The following is a 16,094-nucleotide window of genomic DNA, read 5'->3' as shown; positions in this document are numbered from 1 at the left end:
GAATCGTTCACAAGAATCAGATACAAAATATTTTGGGGGGTAGAAATGTGAAGCGGGGCATCCGCTTAACAGAAAAATATATATTATACTGCCTAAGTATGCCTATACCTTTCATATTAAATTGATGGCTGACCATCTTTGATGCACTATTGGCAGTAGGTACAAAGAAGAGCAACAGTTTTTATCTTAATGTTCTTGAAGAGAGCTGAAAGAAAAAGAAAACGGAATCCCATTTGTTATTTACTACACATTTAATGTACACATGTTCAAAAGGCAATACAAAAATAAAACAAATACACGAGAGATTTAATAAATACAAAGAAAACTCTCCATCCATGCGTATTCATCCTCCAAATCAAAGCTCAAGGCTAGGTTCAAAGTTGATACACTGGACCCTCACTCATACAAGGAATACTGTCAATAACAGTTAAGAAATTAAAACAAATATCATTCAATAATTGGTTGGTTGTACATAGATATATCATGTCAACTGAATTCAATCTTAGGCCATAACTTTGACTAATTTGGCCTAATTCCCAACTGACTTTCACCGCAGCACGTGACTGGAGGGTTTCAGCATCTGTCCAATAAGAAACCCGAAGGTGTTAGAAGTCAAAAGATATACTCTGGTTGTGCAAGTGCATTCTGATCCATCAGTGGACGGATGATTCGGTTTGAGACGGCCCGTCTTTACTGAACTATCTGGGGCATCTCGCTCCAGGCTTTGGCCTTCTTTTTGGCCAGGGCCATCCATGGGGGCTCATCCTGGGCTAGGGCTGTAGGTGCGGGGTGAGCTGGGGCTCTCTTCCCCTCCTTCTCAACCACAGCAGGCTTAGAAATCTCAAGAGAACACAACACTATGGACGAGCAGAGAACAACATCTTTAGTGACACAATCACTCTGCATTGTCCTAAAGACACTGTAGGTGTGATAAAGTCCTACAACCAACAAAATGTTATCAAAACGGACTGAAATATTTTTGAAGTCTTATGTCATTGAAGATTAGGCATTCTCAGATACAGAACATTTTCAACAGGAACATTTTATTCACATGTTTCTTCCACATGGGGGCAGCAGTGTATCAATCACACTCAGTCTTTTGAGAGAACAATGAAAACACTTTATAAGAAAGTGATGTGTGTGGTAGCAGAGTGGGATACTGAGGAGTCAAACCTTTTACAGGAGGTCCCGGAGGCTTGGCTTGGTCTTTGTTGACAGGACTCGTCAATGTAGGAATGGAACCTTTTCTGTTCGTCTCCCCCTGGAAATAGATGGAATTAACTGCTTATTCATTCCAACATGTATAACAAAGTAAATGGCACTTACACAACTTCAGTCTCATATAAACTCTAGATATTGCTTCAAAAGGTAGACCCTGTCGTGATTGCAGAATAAAAGCTAACAAGAGCTAAGGACTGGATGGATGGGTTGATTGACAAGTCAACGGTTTCTCTCTGAAACAGTGGGCTTCTCGTTAAACAAAAGAACACAAAACAATGTGCACCATCCCTACCTTCTCGGCAGGGACCTTCTTCTCAGTAGTTTCCTCCAATGAGCTCTCTTTGAAGATTCTTTGCTTTTGTCTGGCCACTGAGATCCAGCTTGGTGATTCAGATCCCCCGCTAGATCCAACACTAGGCACTCGACCCACAGACAGATCTGAAACAGAAGAACACAGGAGAATGTTTTCAAATGGTGCGAAAAATGGTATGATTGGCCTGGTAATTTCATTTGGCATAATCTTTTTGTTTAGAGTGGAAATGTAAGAGGTACGAACCAAAGACAAATGCCGAAAACCATTAGCATTCAAATACAGCCAATTTGTTGATAGAAATAGTCAGTGAAGAGGGCACAACAAAACCTATTCCCCCTCAGGAGCCTAAAAAGATTTGGCATGGGTCCTCAGATCCTCAAAATGTTCTACAGCTGCACAGTCGAGAGCATCCTGACTGGTTGCATCACTGCCTGATATGGCAACTGCTCAGCCTCTGACCGAAAGGCACTACAAAGTGTAGTGCGTACGGCCCAGTACAACAATGGTACAACAAGCTTTCTGCCATCCAGGACCTCTATACCAAGCAGTGTCAGAGGAAGGCCTTAACAATTGTCAACGTCTCCAGCCACCCTAGTCAGACTGTTCTCTCGGCTACCGAACGGAAAGCGGTAACGGCGCGCCAAATCTAGGTTCAAGAAGCTTTTCAACATCTTCTACCTCCAAGCCATAAGACTCCTGAACACCTAATCAAATGGCTACCCAGACTATTTGCGCACCCCCCTCTCTTTTACACCGCTGCTACTCTCCGTTGTTATCATCTATGCATAGTCACTTTAATAACTCGACCTACATGTACATATTACCTCAACTGACCGGTACCCCCCACCCCCCCCCGCCCGCCCGCCCGCCCCGTATTTAGTCTTGCTATTGTTAATTTACTGCTGCTCTTTAATTACTTGCTACTTTTATTTCTTATCCATATTTTTTTTAACTGCATTGTTGGCCAGGGGCTCATAAGTAAGCATTTCAATGTAAGGACTACACCGGTTGTATTCGGCGCATGTGACTAATAACATTTAATTTAGAGGAATCTCTCCTTGGTGTTTATAGGTCTCTTTTTAGATATCTCAATAAGACTGCTCTCAACAGTACTCATGGACCCGTTTCAGTGTGAATTGTTAGTCCAGGAGGAGTCCAAATCCCTAAAACATACATAGACTAAATGTTTTGTCATTTGAAGATTAGTGAGCTCAACATTGTGAAATATATATAAACAAGAGGTGGCATTGTGAGTGAAGGATAGGCCATATATATCACACGTCTGTAAACACTGACTGGTGTGATGGTGACTAAGACGGTTTTAGTACCTGGTGTTCTCTTGGGCTTGACGATACCGTCCAGCTCGGAGGGCTTTCTGAGCAGGGCAGATTTGCTTTGTGGCTGTGGTTCAGTGAGCGAGGACCTCTGTGGTTCTATGGGAAGTGAGTGTGCTGGGGATGAGGGGGGAGTTTCACTCTCTGATCCTAAGCGCAACATACCCACAGAGGTCTTCCTCAGCCTAACGCCAAACGGATTCTCAGGGGTCCCTTCCTCCTGGGCTGCAGGAACGGCAGGTGGAGTGTCTTTGGAGGAATGTGTGGGTGCCGTGGTGCTCTGTGTTCTGCTGGGACAAGCAGGGACTTCAGCCACCACAGGGCTAAGTGGCTCCACTCTACTTGAGGGATCTGTTTTTGCTGTAACCCCTGCTTCCACAGCCCCAGGCACAGTGACAGAGGGGGAGGTAGCAGGGGAGGGAGATGTAGAAGGGGAGGTTGGCTCGTTGGTGTCCAACCTTTGCCAGGTGGGGGAAATTGTGAACCTTGGTCTACTCTGTTCAGAGTCACAAGATGGCTTCCCATGATCCTCTGTGGCAGTTGGTCCACTACAGGGCTCCTGGGGGCTCTGCTCTGGGCCAGAAGCTGCACTGGGACTGGTTATACTGTACTGGTCAGACGTTACACTGGGCTCTTCCTGGTCCTGTGTGGCGTGTGTGGTGGACTCAGGCTGGTCTGGGGAATCTGGAGGAGGTGTACTGCTATTTGGCAGCTGGGAGACACAGACTGGTTCCCTAACTGTTTGGTCAGGCAGCTCAGTGGGGCACTCAGGGCTCTCACAAGCTCTCTCCGTGTCTGTGTCATTGTCTGGAACCTGCTGTGCATCATCCTCCACAGAGGTTGACGTTATATCCTCTGGCTCCAATAAGGCTGTTTGCACTGGCACCTCTGAGATTGGCTCTGTTTTTTCCTCCTGCCTCCACACATCTTTCTTTTTTTCCTCTGCCTCATCTTGGACAACCTCCTCTGCTTCCTCTATTACCGCTTTTTCCTCTAACCCTGCTGCCTCCTCCCCATCTTCTTGTTCCTCTTCCATATAAACTGAAGGAATGTCCTGATCTTCTTTTGTTAAGTATTCAGGGTTGATTTCATCTTGATCCTCCTCTCCCTCCTTTGGTTTGAAATGTTCTACCACATACTCCTCCTCAGATGCATAAGGCTCACCCTCCTCCTCTTGGGACTCTGCTGGGCAGTCAGGTCCATCACTGGGGAGACAGGCTTCTTCCTGTTGGGTTGGATCTGAAGGAAGGGACGGAGGCTCAGGCTCATCAGCCAGCTCATCCATCCAGCTCTCAGGGTCTAAACCCTTCACATTCACCTCATCGAGGGGCACAGCCTCCAGCCCCAGGACAGACGCCAGGGGACACTTGAGGGAGCGCAGCACCTCCTGGAGTAGAGAGCCACCCTCCTCAGCCACCTCACACCCATTAGGGGCCAGGAGGAAGTCATCGTAGTCTCTAGTAGGGGGCTCCAGAGAGTCCAGGGAGCCAGGCAGGGGTGCAGTCTGGGTCAGAACCTTAGCCTGGCCTGAGAGACATTCCTCAGAATCAGACTCATTCTGTATGGAAGGGGATGAGGAAGAGACATCCTGAGACACTTCTGGTTGGTCCCCCTGCTCATCCACCTCCTTATTTGGGGCTGATCGCTCGGCCTGCTGGGATACCACGGCCCCATCGGTCTGCTCCTTCTCGGCAGCAACAGCCTGCTCACATTTCACATCTGGAACACACACACACACACACACACAACTACGTCTGAGCAGAGTCACTATAGCAAGTCACTATAGCATTATTATGACAACCATACTTACTCAATACCATGAAACATAATCTTGCCGATATTGCATCAATATTTTGTGTAATGCTACTGTAATAAGGATAATTTATATTACCTTCCTCCTGGTCCTCCTCCACAGATTCTGGAATCACAACACTCCGTCTTTCCTCTTGGAATGACTCTCCCTCAGCCCTGCCATCAACCCTCTGAGCAACAGAAATATGGCAGAGATGAGTCATAATGTAATCTTAATTTATCTTTAAATGAACTGTATCATTATCTGTCAAGCTTCAGTCATATCGGACACATGTTTTACAAAGATCTGGTAGACTCATGAGCCATGCAAGTTGATGGCAGGCTGGCGCGTTGTGGTTGGGCTAGATGGGCTGGACACTTGGCTCATGGGATGGATTTTTATGGGGTTCTGCTCTGGTGATCAAAGGGGACTTGTGCTGGGTATGGAATAGAAGGGGATGGGTATGTACGGTTGATGTCGGAAGTTTACATACACTTTAGGTTGGAGTCATTAAAACAAATTTTTCAACCACTCCACAAATCTCTTGTTAACAAACTATAGTTTTGGCAAGTAGGTTAGGGAATCTACTTTGTGCATGCAAAGGCCGCAGGAAAAAAAAGTAGACCTCCACAAGTCTGGTTCATCATTGGGAGCAATTTCCAAAACGCCTGAAGGTACCACGTTCATCTGTACAAACAATAGTACGCAAGTATAAACACCATGGGACCACGTCTTACCGCTCAGGAAGGAGACACATTGTGTAAAAGTATCTATGTCCACAGTAAAACAAGTCCTATATTGACAATCTGAATGGCCACTCAGCAAGGAAGACACCACCTGCTTCAAAACCGCCATAATAAAAAGCCAGACTACGGTTTGCAAATGCACATGGGGACAAAGATCGTAGTTTTTGGAGAAATGTCCTCTGGTCTGATGAAACAAAAATAGAACTGTTTGGCCATAATGACCATCGTTATGTTTGGAGGAAAAATGGGGAGGCTTGCAAGCCGAAGAACACCATCCCAACCATGAAGCACGGGGGTGGCAGCATCATGTTGTGGGGGTGCTTTGCTGCAGGAGGGCCTTGTGCACTTCACAAAAATAGATGGCATCATGAGGACAATGTCTTAAGACATCAGTCAGGAAGTTAAAGCTTAGTCGAAAATGGGTCTTCTAAATGGACAATGGCCCCAAGCATACTTCCAAAGTTGTGGCAAAATGGCTTAAGGACAACAAAGTCAAGGTATTGGAGTGGCCATCACAAAGCCCTGACCTCAATCTTATAGAAAATGTGGGCAGAACTGAAAAAGTGTGTGTGAGCAAGGAGGCCTACAAAACTGACTCAGTTACACCAGCTCTGCCAGGAGGAAAGGGCCAAAATTCACCCAACTTATTGTGGGAAGCTTGTGGAAGGCTACCCAAAACATTTGACCCAAGTTTAAATTGTTTAAAGGCAATGTTACCAAATACTAATTGAATGTATGTAAACTTCTGAACCACTGGGAATGTGATGAAATAAATAAAAGCTAAAATAAATAATTCTCTAGTATTATTCTGACATTTCCCATTCTTTAAATAAAGTGGTAATCCTAACGGACCTAAAACAGGGAATTTTTACTAGGATTAAATGTCAGGAATTGTGAAAAACTGAGTTTAAATGCATTTGGCTAAGTTGCATGTAAACTTCCGCCTTCAACTGTACATCTTACAGTGGTGGGTTTCCTCATCTTGGAGCAGGCCTTGTGTCGGACGGCCAGGCGGTGGCGAGCGGCGGTGTTGTCCAGGCAGCCCATGGGACTGGCAGGCTGGCTGAAGTCTACAGGCAGGGGGATCAGGGGACTGACCGATCTTGAGCCCGCCTCACAGGACATCTACACATGAGGGGAGAGAGAGAGGCCATTTTAACACAGTAAATAATATAATGATTACAACCTCAATGTCTTCAGACATCTGTCCACATGTCACATTACTCTCTGCTGAAGCCAGGTACCAGCTAAACAGATTCAAGAATGCTGAATCAAATATAGTTTATCTCCTGACACAGATTAACCATATCCTAAGATATGGGGGTGAGTTTCCTACTCAAGACAAAAGGAAAAGCTATAAGAAATGGAGAAGAGAAAGGACTGACTGTCTGTTCAGCTGGATAAACAATGTCAGGGACGCCATTATAAAGACCTCCTAGCAGCGTCGAGCGTCAGTAAAAATGTCCCAGGCAGACCAATGTCCTGGCATTTTTCTGCCTGGCTCCCACTGACATTAGCTGAACAAATACAGGCCTCCACTCTCAGTGCTCTGGAATGTAGGTAGGTTTCCTCTACTGTTTCTGACAGCAATTCCACCTCAAATGGTCCACCTCGGACTTAACAGCTTGCTTTCATGCTAGAAATGGATTCTTATGATAAATAGCTATTTGTCATATACAATACAGATTTTACACAAACATGGACATTTAAGCAAATAGGATTGCTGCTATTATGGGTATCAAAATGTATTTGCCCTGTGTAACCAGAGACAGAGGTAGTTTCACTTACGACAACCTGTTTGTATTGTATCCAGCAGAGTGGATTGATTACACACACACAAATTTACTGAATATATACAGTAAATTAATGTATTGCGTTTGTTCTATAGCCAGAGCTAGTCTTGGCAGGGCCTCCTGACTCTGAGTGGTGTAATATCCCCATTTGCAGAAGACAGCCTGACTGCCAGAGAACACCAATGGAATGCATTCAGACCACACGGGAGGACCCCCACCCACCTTCCTCTGAGTCAAAAAATACATCCTGCAGAAACAGACCAGCAGAATGAAATGCAGCTTTATTACTGTCAGGTCATCATCTTCAGCTGAAGATTTGTGGTGGGATTCTCAGTGCTGCTTGCAGCTGGGAGACAAAGCAAGTGTACTGCCACCCCTTCCCATTTCAAAAGAGGTCAAACCAAAAGCACGCTGCCATTTATGGTTCGAAAAACAATCTCTAGCTTGTTACAGCTCCGGGTCCAGCTGAAGGCATGACAAGCGAGGCATAACACAAGCGCGTGACAACTATTTGGAATTCCGAGAATAAACAAGTGCATCTGTGTGTGTGTGCCTGCGTTATGTTTGTCATTCAAGACGAACAGTCAGAAACGACTGAAAAATCACACATGGTAAGATGGTACACCACCCCCCCCCAGTATATTATAATATATACAAAAACAATAGAAGCTACTATTGAACGTGCTATCAGAGGGCTGTGTAAGCCTTTTTAAGTCAATCAAATGCCAATTGTGGTTTTCTTTTTTTAGGACATTCCTTTCACAACTTCAGACGATTATTTGGAGTCCCTTGGCAGATTCCTTTCAATCAAATTCAATTGAGAAAAGCTTAAAAGATTCAATCAGCATTCATAGAAACTAGCCAAGTGTCTATTCATTCCAATGGTCCCATTATGTCGAGTGTGAGCGTGCCAGCTGCGATAATAACACCAACATACGTGCTGAGGCAGATACACTTCACACAGCATTATTCCACTGACTGTCTTGTTTACGTTAACTCATGAATAAGTTCCAGTAATTACAATTGATCATGAGACTTTTGCCAAATCATTCAGACATAGAGAGGCAGAAAAGAGAAGTATCCTAAATTCTGATGTGTATAACAAACCACTGTGTACATGTATGGTGTAAATATGGCCAACAACGCATGTAGCTGCTCTGAGCCTCAGTCGCACATGGTATACATATCATTGACGTATGAAGCTCAACAATGCTTCTATCCTGACTCACTCCTATTGCTTAACACTGCATCTGACACAGAAGCTTTCATTTCTTGAAGAGTACAAGCTTCATCGGAAGACACACAGCTTCATACATCAAGGCAGATGTACTCCAAGACGTCAACACGTGTAATACATCTGGGGAACATTTATCCTTAAAATCAAATGACAATACAACCCAGTCATCTTGATCCATTTCTTCCACATCATACGATAGAGCCTCCTCTCTGCCTCTTTGGGCTAATGGCGCATTCTGATTGGTCATGATGGTCAAATGACAAGGAGGATCATTCAATGTGTCCACTGAATAGGAAGCACATGACTATATTAACAAAATAGCATGGAAAGCGGGATATTACCTGGTCTTCATCGCTGTCTGTTCCCTCCAGACTCAGGGAGCTGTTCCTCTGTACCAGTTTGGGAGGAGAGAGACAGGATGAGTGACGGCGCAGTTATAAAAGGGTGATAGACAGCAATAGATCTGTAGACATAAGCACGAGTCATCCTCACGGTAGCTTTCATGAAACATGAATGTGTGGTATGTGCAGGTATTGGATGTGACAGGTATCATGTGACTGCAGTCACATATTATAATTGTGTGGCATGTACTAGGTACTGAAGACCAGAACTAGCTACGTAGCTAATCTGGTCCAATGATTGCAAACATGAAGTTGACCCCATGAACACGATGCCAGTCCTCACTGCATAATGATGCGTACCCTGTGGGACACCCCAGCCAGGACGGCGTGCAGGGTGGAGTACTCTGGTGGGCTGCAGGGAAGGCCGTCATCCTCAGACAGAGTCCCTGCGTCATCCCCCTTCACACACAGAGATGGAGGAGAGCCTAGCCGGATGGCCTGTTTCAGCTGGAGCTGCAGGACAACATACTTAGCAACCTTGATTTTGCAAAGTATTAAATGTAAAACTTCTACAAATATGACTTGTGTGCAGCAAGAGTACTAAAGATTGGTTTTTCACTTTCAGATCACATGTTCTGAGAGCATGCTACCCTACCTAGTGGTTGAGAACTCGTCAAAGTAGAATGATAAGTGAAAGTGAGTTAAGCAACAATCGGTCCATTCTAGCTGAAAAACAGACTTTGCGTGGTGAAAGAAAGCAGTATCACAGATAGTGTCCATTCAGTGTGTGTATCTGAATGAGCTCAGCTGCTCTCAAGGACAGTCTCAAGTCTGTCTCCTTCCAACAAAATGTATTAGAATCACTATCCTTCTCCAAATGGACTTATTATAGACTGAACACCACCAGCCAAACATCTGTTATCTCCTCCATTTTAGCATGTTGTTGTGCCTAGTCAACGCTGTTGTGCATCAGACCGTTTTATGTATTAGCCTGCGCGTACACGCCGGCCCGTTGTGGCAGTCTGCCCAGAACACTCCAGGTAGTAAGACCTGAGCCTTAGCTAGCTAGCGCCCAGTCTACCCGGCTTATGACCAGACTGGCTAATTTTATACCTAGGTTCTACGGACAGAGTGCCAAAGCTAATACCGATTTAAGAGAGCTGAATATCAGATACTAACACGAGCCACGGAGACACATTGTTTTCACTTGTTGTGGGTGTACGATATTGGACTATAGGTACAAAATCCAGAATTACAGCCAGTCCAAGTATGGAACACAGGCTTAACTACCCACCTGTAGAGACTTGACTTTTCCATGGATGTTGTCCTGAAAGGCTCCCAGATCCTCGTTTACCTCTGACAGGGGCAAATCGGAGACAAAGACACTGTCATGTGACAGAGCCTTATTTCCCATGTAGATTTTTGACCTTGCAAAAAAAAGAAATAGAACAATTGAGTGTGAGATTTCATGTTAAAATGACAACTCAGATAATTTGGGGCCTCATTTACAAACACTACCACAAAATGTGCAGCACCTGTTCACGCAAAAGTTGGCATATATATTAAAGAAATGTACTTGATGTGAGAACATGCTTAAACTTCCCACACACCTTAGACCATATATGCACAATTTCTGACGGTTGAAGCACTGCCTTGCCAGCAGGCAAGAAGTATTTTGTGCAAATGGGGGAAATGACATGCTTATTCATAAAATCCAAAAGACATGATGCAGTTATTTGTCGTTAGTGAGAAGAGCAAAAAAATCTATTTGATCTTTGCAATAAAAATTGTTTTTTTCCTGATTATCTTTTTCCATGATCAATGCAGAATAAGTTCCTCACATTTCTGACTGAAATGGTTTCATACTCCCGAAGTAGCTAATACAACAAATTAAGATCCAATTTAACCTGTTAGAGCTCTAGGGGCGCTATTTAATTTTTGGATAAAAAACGTTCCCGTTTTAAGCGCGATATTTTGTCACGAAAAGATGCTCAACTATGCATATTCTTGACAGTTTTGGAAAGAAAACACTCTGAAGTTTCAGAATCTGCAAAGATTTTGTCTGTAAGTGCCCCAGAACTCATTCTACAGGCGAAACCAAGATGATGCATCACCCAGGAATTAGCAGAATTTCTGAAGCTCTGTTTTCCATTCTCTCCTTATATGGCTGTGATTGCGCAACGAATGAGCCTACACTTTCTGTCGTTCGCCCAAGGTCTTAGCAGCATTGTGACGTATTTGTAGGCATATCATTGGAAGATTGACCATAAGAGACTACATTTTCCAAGTGTCCGCCTGGTGTCCTGCGTCGAATTCGGTGCGCAATTGCCAGCTGCTTCTACTTTACCATTTGATTCAGGGGAGAAAGCATGTGTCCAAGAACGATGTATCAATGAAGAGATATGTGAAAAACACCTTGATGATTGATTCTAAACAACGTTTGCCATGTTTTCAGTCGATATTATGGAGTTAATTTGGAAAAAAGTTCGCGTTTTGAGGACTGAATTTTCGGATTTTTTTTGGTAGCCAAATGTGATGTATAAAACGGAGCTATTTCTAATACACAAGGAATCTTTTTGGAAAAACTGAGCATCTGCTATCTAACAGAGTATCCTCATTGAAAACATCAGAAGTTCTTCAAAGGTAAATGATTTTATTTGAAGGCTTTTATGTTTTTGTTAATGTTGCGTGCTGGATGCTAACGCTAATGCTAACACTAAATGCTAACGCGAAATGCTAACGCTAGCTAGCTACTTTTACACAAATGATTGTTTTCCTATGGTTGAGAAGCATATTTTGAAAATCTGAGATGAGTGTTGTTTACAAAAGGCTAAGCTTGAGAGATGGCATATTTATTTCATTTCATTTGCGATTTTCATAAATAGTTAACGTTGTGTTATGCTAATGAGCTTGCTGATAGATTTACACAATCCTGGATACAGGGGTTTTTTCATAGCTAAACGTGACGCAGAAAACGGAGCGATTTGTCCTAAACAAATAATCTTTCAGGAAAAACTGAACATTTGCTATCTGAGAGTCTCCTCATTGAAAACATCTGAAGTTCTTCAAAGGTAAATTATTTTATTTGAATGCTTTTCTGTTTTTTTGTGTAAATGTTGCCAGCTGAATGCTAATGCTAAATGCTACGTTAGCCATCAATACTGTTACACAAATGCTTGTTTTGCAATGGTTGAGAAGCATATTTTGAAAATCTGAGACGACAGTGTTGTTAACAAAAGGCTAAGCTTGAGAGCTAGCATATTTATTTCATTTGCGATTTTCATGAATAGTTAACGTTGCGTTATGGTAATGAGCTTGAGTCTGTATTCACGATCCCGGAGCCGGGATGGGGAGATCAGAAAGGTTAAATGAGACGGGATGAATTGGAACTACTTCACAGTAGTAAATAGATAAGCTATTTCAGTTATGTTGGCTACAATAGAACGTAAAATAAAAAAATAAAAGTTGCCTACAGTAGAACAGACAAATCAAAAATCAAATCAAATTTTATTTGTCACATACACATGGTTAGCAGATGTTAATGCGAGTGTAGCGAAATGCTTGTGCTTCTAGTTCCGACAATGCAGTAATAACAAGTAATCTAACTAACAATTCCAAAACTACTGTCTTGTACACAGTGTAAGGGGATAAAGAATATGTACATAAGGATATATGAATGAGTGATGGTACAGAGCAGCATAGGCAAGATACAGTGGATGGTATCGAGTACAGTATGTACAAATGAGATGAGTATGTAAACAAAGTGGCATAGTTTAAAGTGGCTAGTGATACATGTATTACATAAGGATACAGTCGATGATAGAGTACAGTATATACGTATGCATATGAGATATAATGTTACTTACCCTACATTATTCAAGGTAGCATTGTTTAAAGTGGCTAGTGATATATTTACAACATTTCCCATCAATTCCCATTATTAAAGTGTCAGTGTGTTGGCAGCAGCCACTCAGTGTTAGTGGTGGCTGTTTAACAGTCTGATGGCCTTGAGATAGAAGCTGTTTTTCAGTCTCTCGGTCCCAGCTTTGATGCACCTGTACTGACCTCGCCTTCTGGATGATAGCGGGGTGAACAGGCAGTGGCTCGGGTGGTTGATGTCCTTGATGATCTTTATGGCCTTCCTGTGACATCGGGTGGTGTAGGTGTCCTGGAGGGCAGGTAGTTTGCCCCCGGTGATGCGTTGTGCAGACCTCACTACCCTCTGGAGAGCCTTACGGTTGAGGGCGGTGCAGTTGCCATACCAGGCGGTGATGCAGCCCGCCAGGATGCTCTCGATTGTGCATCTGTAGAAGTTAGTGAGTGCTTTTGGTGACAAGCCGAATTTCTTCAGCCTCCTGAGGTTGAAGAGGCGCTGCTGCGCCTTCTTCACGATGCTGTCTGTGTGAGTGGACCAATTCAGTTTGTCTGTGATGTGTATGCCGAGGAACTTAAAACTTGCTACCCTCTCCACTACTGTTCCATCGATGTGGATAGGGGGGTGTTCCCTCTGCTGTTTCCTGAAGTCCACAATCATCTCCTTAGTTTTGTTGACGTTGAGTGTGAGGTTATTTTCCTGACACCACACTCCGAGGGCCCTCACCTCCTCCCTGTAGGCCGTCTCGTCGTTGTTGGTAATCAAGCCTACCACTGTTGTGTCGTCCGCAAACTTGATGATTGAGTTGGAGGCGTGCGTGGCCACGCAGTCGTGGGTGAACAGGGAGTACAGGAGAGGGCTCAGAACGCACCCTTGTGGGGCCCCAGTGTTGAGGATCAGCGGGGAGGAGATGTTGCCTACCCTCACCACCTGGGGGCGGCCCGTCAGGAAGTCCAGTACCCAGTTGCACAGGGCGGGGTCGAGACCCAGGGTCTCGAGCTTGATGACGAGCTTGGAGGGTACTATGGTGTTGAATGCCGAGCTGTAGTCGATGAACAGCATTCTCACATAGGTATTCCTCTTGTCCAGATGGGTTAGGGCAGTGTGCAGTGTGGTTGAGATTGCATCGTCTGTGGACCTATTTGGGCGGTAAGCAAATTGGAGTGGGTCTAGGGTGTCAGGTAGGGTGGAGGTGATATGGTCCTTGACTAGTCTCTCAAAGCACTTCATGATGACGGATGTGAGTGCTACGGGGCGGTAGTCGTTTAGCTCAGTTACCTTAGCTTTCTTGGGAACAGGAACAATGGTGGCCCTCTTGAAGCATGTGGGAACAGCAGACTGGTATAGGGATTGATTGAATATGACCGTAAACACACCGGCCAGCTGGTCTGCGCATGCTCTGAGGGCGCGGCTGGGGATGCCGTCTGGGCCTGCAGCCTTGCGAGGGTTAACACGTTTAAATGTCTTACTCACCTCGGCTGCAGTGAAGGAGAGACCGCATGTTTTCGTTGCAGGCCGTGTCAGTGGCACTGTATTGTCCTCAAAGCGGGCAAAAAAGTTATTTAGTCTGCCTGGGAGCAAGACATCCTGGTCCGTGACTGGGCTGGATTTCTTCCTGTAGTCCGTGATTGACTGTAGACCCTGCCACATGCCTCTTGTGTCTGAGCCGTTGAATTGAGATTCTACTTTGTCTCTGTACTGGCGCTTAGCTTGTTTGATAGCCTTGCGGAGGGAATAGCTGCACTGTTTGTATTCGGTCATGTTACGACACCTTGCCCTGATTAAAAGCAGTGGTTCGCGCTTTCAGTTTCACATGAATGCTGCCATCAATCCACGGTTTCTGGTTAGGGAATGTTTTAATCGTTGCTATGGGAACGACATCTTCAACGCACGTTCTAATGAACTCGCACACCGAATCAGCGTATTCGTCAATGTTATCTGACGCAGTACGAAACATCTCCCAGTCCACGTGATGGAAGCAGTCTTGGAGTGTGGCGTCAGCTTGGTCGGACCAGCGTTGGACAGACCTCAGCGTGGGAGCCTCTTGTTTTAGTTTCTGTCTGTAGGCAGGGATCAACAAAATGGAGTCGTGGTCAGCTTTTCCGAAAGGGGGGCGGGACAGGGCCTTATATGCGTCGCGGAAGTTAGAGTAACAATGATCCAAGGTCTTTCCACCACTGGTTGCGCAATCGATATGCTGATAAAATTTAGGGAGTCTTGTTTTCAGATTAGCCTTGTTAAAATCCCCAGCTACAATGAATGCAGCCTCCGGATAAATCGTTTCCAGTTTGCAGAGAGTTAAATAAAGTTTGTTCAAAGCCATCGATGTGTCTGCTTGGGGGGGGGGATATATACGGCTGTGATTATAATCGAAGAGAATTCTCTTGGTAGATAATGCGGTCTACATTTGATTGTGAGGAATTCTAAATCAGGTGAACAGAAGGATTTGAGTTCCTGTATGTTTCTTTCATCACACCATGTCACGTTGGCCATGAGGCATACGCCCCCGCCCCTCTTCTTACCAGAAAGATGTTTGTTTCTGTCAGCGCGATGCGTGGAGAAACCCATTGGCTGCACCGCTTCGGATAGAGTCTCTCCAGTGAGCCATGTTTCAGTGAAGCAAAGGACGTTACAGTCTCTGATGTCCCTCTGGAATGCTACCCTTGCTCGGATTTCATCAACCTTGTTGTCAAGAGACTGGACATTGGCAAGAAGAATGCTAGGGAGTGGTGCACGGTGTGCCCGTCTCCGGAGTCTGACCAGAAGACCGCCTCGTTTCCCTCTCTTTCGGAGTCGTTTTTTGGGTCACTGCATAGGATCCACTCCGTTGTCCTGTTTGTAAGGCAGAACACAGGGTCCGCGTCGCGAAAAACATATTCTTGGTCGTACTGATGGTGAGTTGACGCTGATCTTATATTCAGTAGTTCTTCTCGACTGTATGTAATGAAACCTAAGATGACCTGGGGTACTAATGTAAGAAATAACACGTAAAAAACTGCATAGTTTCCTAGGAACGCGAAGCGAGGCGGCGCCGGCAGAGATACAATTTAAAATGCCTCGAGTAGGCCTAGATAATGTTTCAGAATTCGCGGGCAGTGCCGCATAGTTAGGTTGGGGGAAACGGTCAATGCAAAACATTGTTAAATACAATGTTCAGCAAACAAATTTGCCATCCATTTTTTTCCCCCTTCAGAAATAGTCACAGACCTTTGCTGAATACTACAGCGATAGTATTCTGGCAACACACCTTAAATGCTATGGCCTATTTCCAAAAGTGTCAACTCAAACTGCAAATAAGGCCATTATTGTCACCATAAAAAAAGATCACATGAGCGTTTTCCAGGTGGCACTATAATGCTTGTTCACAATGCACAATGTTTACGACAGGTCTGATTTATAACAGGAAACACACGGATGTATGGCATGATCAATATTTTTTGACG

At 44.5% G+C, this 16,094-nt stretch overlaps 1 protein-coding gene across 6 annotated transcripts in view; it reads right to left on the bottom strand.

The window, feature by feature from the left end:
- Positions 1-231: 231 nt before the first annotated feature.
- The window catches only part of zgc:66433 (uncharacterized protein LOC321250 homolog), a 38,800-nt gene continuing 22,937 nt past the window's right edge, over positions 232-16,094 (bottom strand). For 5 of the 6 annotated variants that reach the window (XM_021560791.2, XM_021560790.2, XM_036942673.1 and 2 more), the window contains 9 exons: positions 10,072-10,204; positions 9,138-9,290; positions 8,778-8,825; positions 6,370-6,531; positions 4,760-4,850; positions 2,863-4,587; positions 1,514-1,659; positions 1,174-1,261; positions 232-857 (listed from right to left, as the gene is read on the bottom strand). In XM_021560791.2, the coding sequence (XP_021416466.2) occupies positions 691-857; positions 1,174-1,261; positions 1,514-1,659; positions 2,863-4,587; positions 4,760-4,850; positions 6,370-6,531; positions 8,778-8,825; positions 9,138-9,290; positions 10,072-10,204 (2,713 nt within the window). In that variant the 3' untranslated portion in view covers positions 232-690. The remainder of the gene's footprint in view (positions 858-1,173; positions 1,262-1,513; positions 1,660-2,862; positions 4,588-4,759; positions 4,851-6,369; positions 6,532-8,777; positions 8,826-9,137; positions 9,291-10,071; positions 10,205-16,094) is intronic. The other variant, XM_036942674.1, reaches the window with a different exon arrangement.

The sequence above is a fragment of the Oncorhynchus mykiss genome, chromosome 14 (genome assembly GCF_013265735.2).
Source record: "Oncorhynchus mykiss isolate Arlee chromosome 14, USDA_OmykA_1.1, whole genome shotgun sequence".
In the NCBI taxonomy this organism is placed as follows: domain Eukaryota; kingdom Metazoa; phylum Chordata; class Actinopteri; order Salmoniformes; family Salmonidae; genus Oncorhynchus; species Oncorhynchus mykiss.
This window is presented reverse-complemented; position numbering and strand designations above follow the sequence as displayed.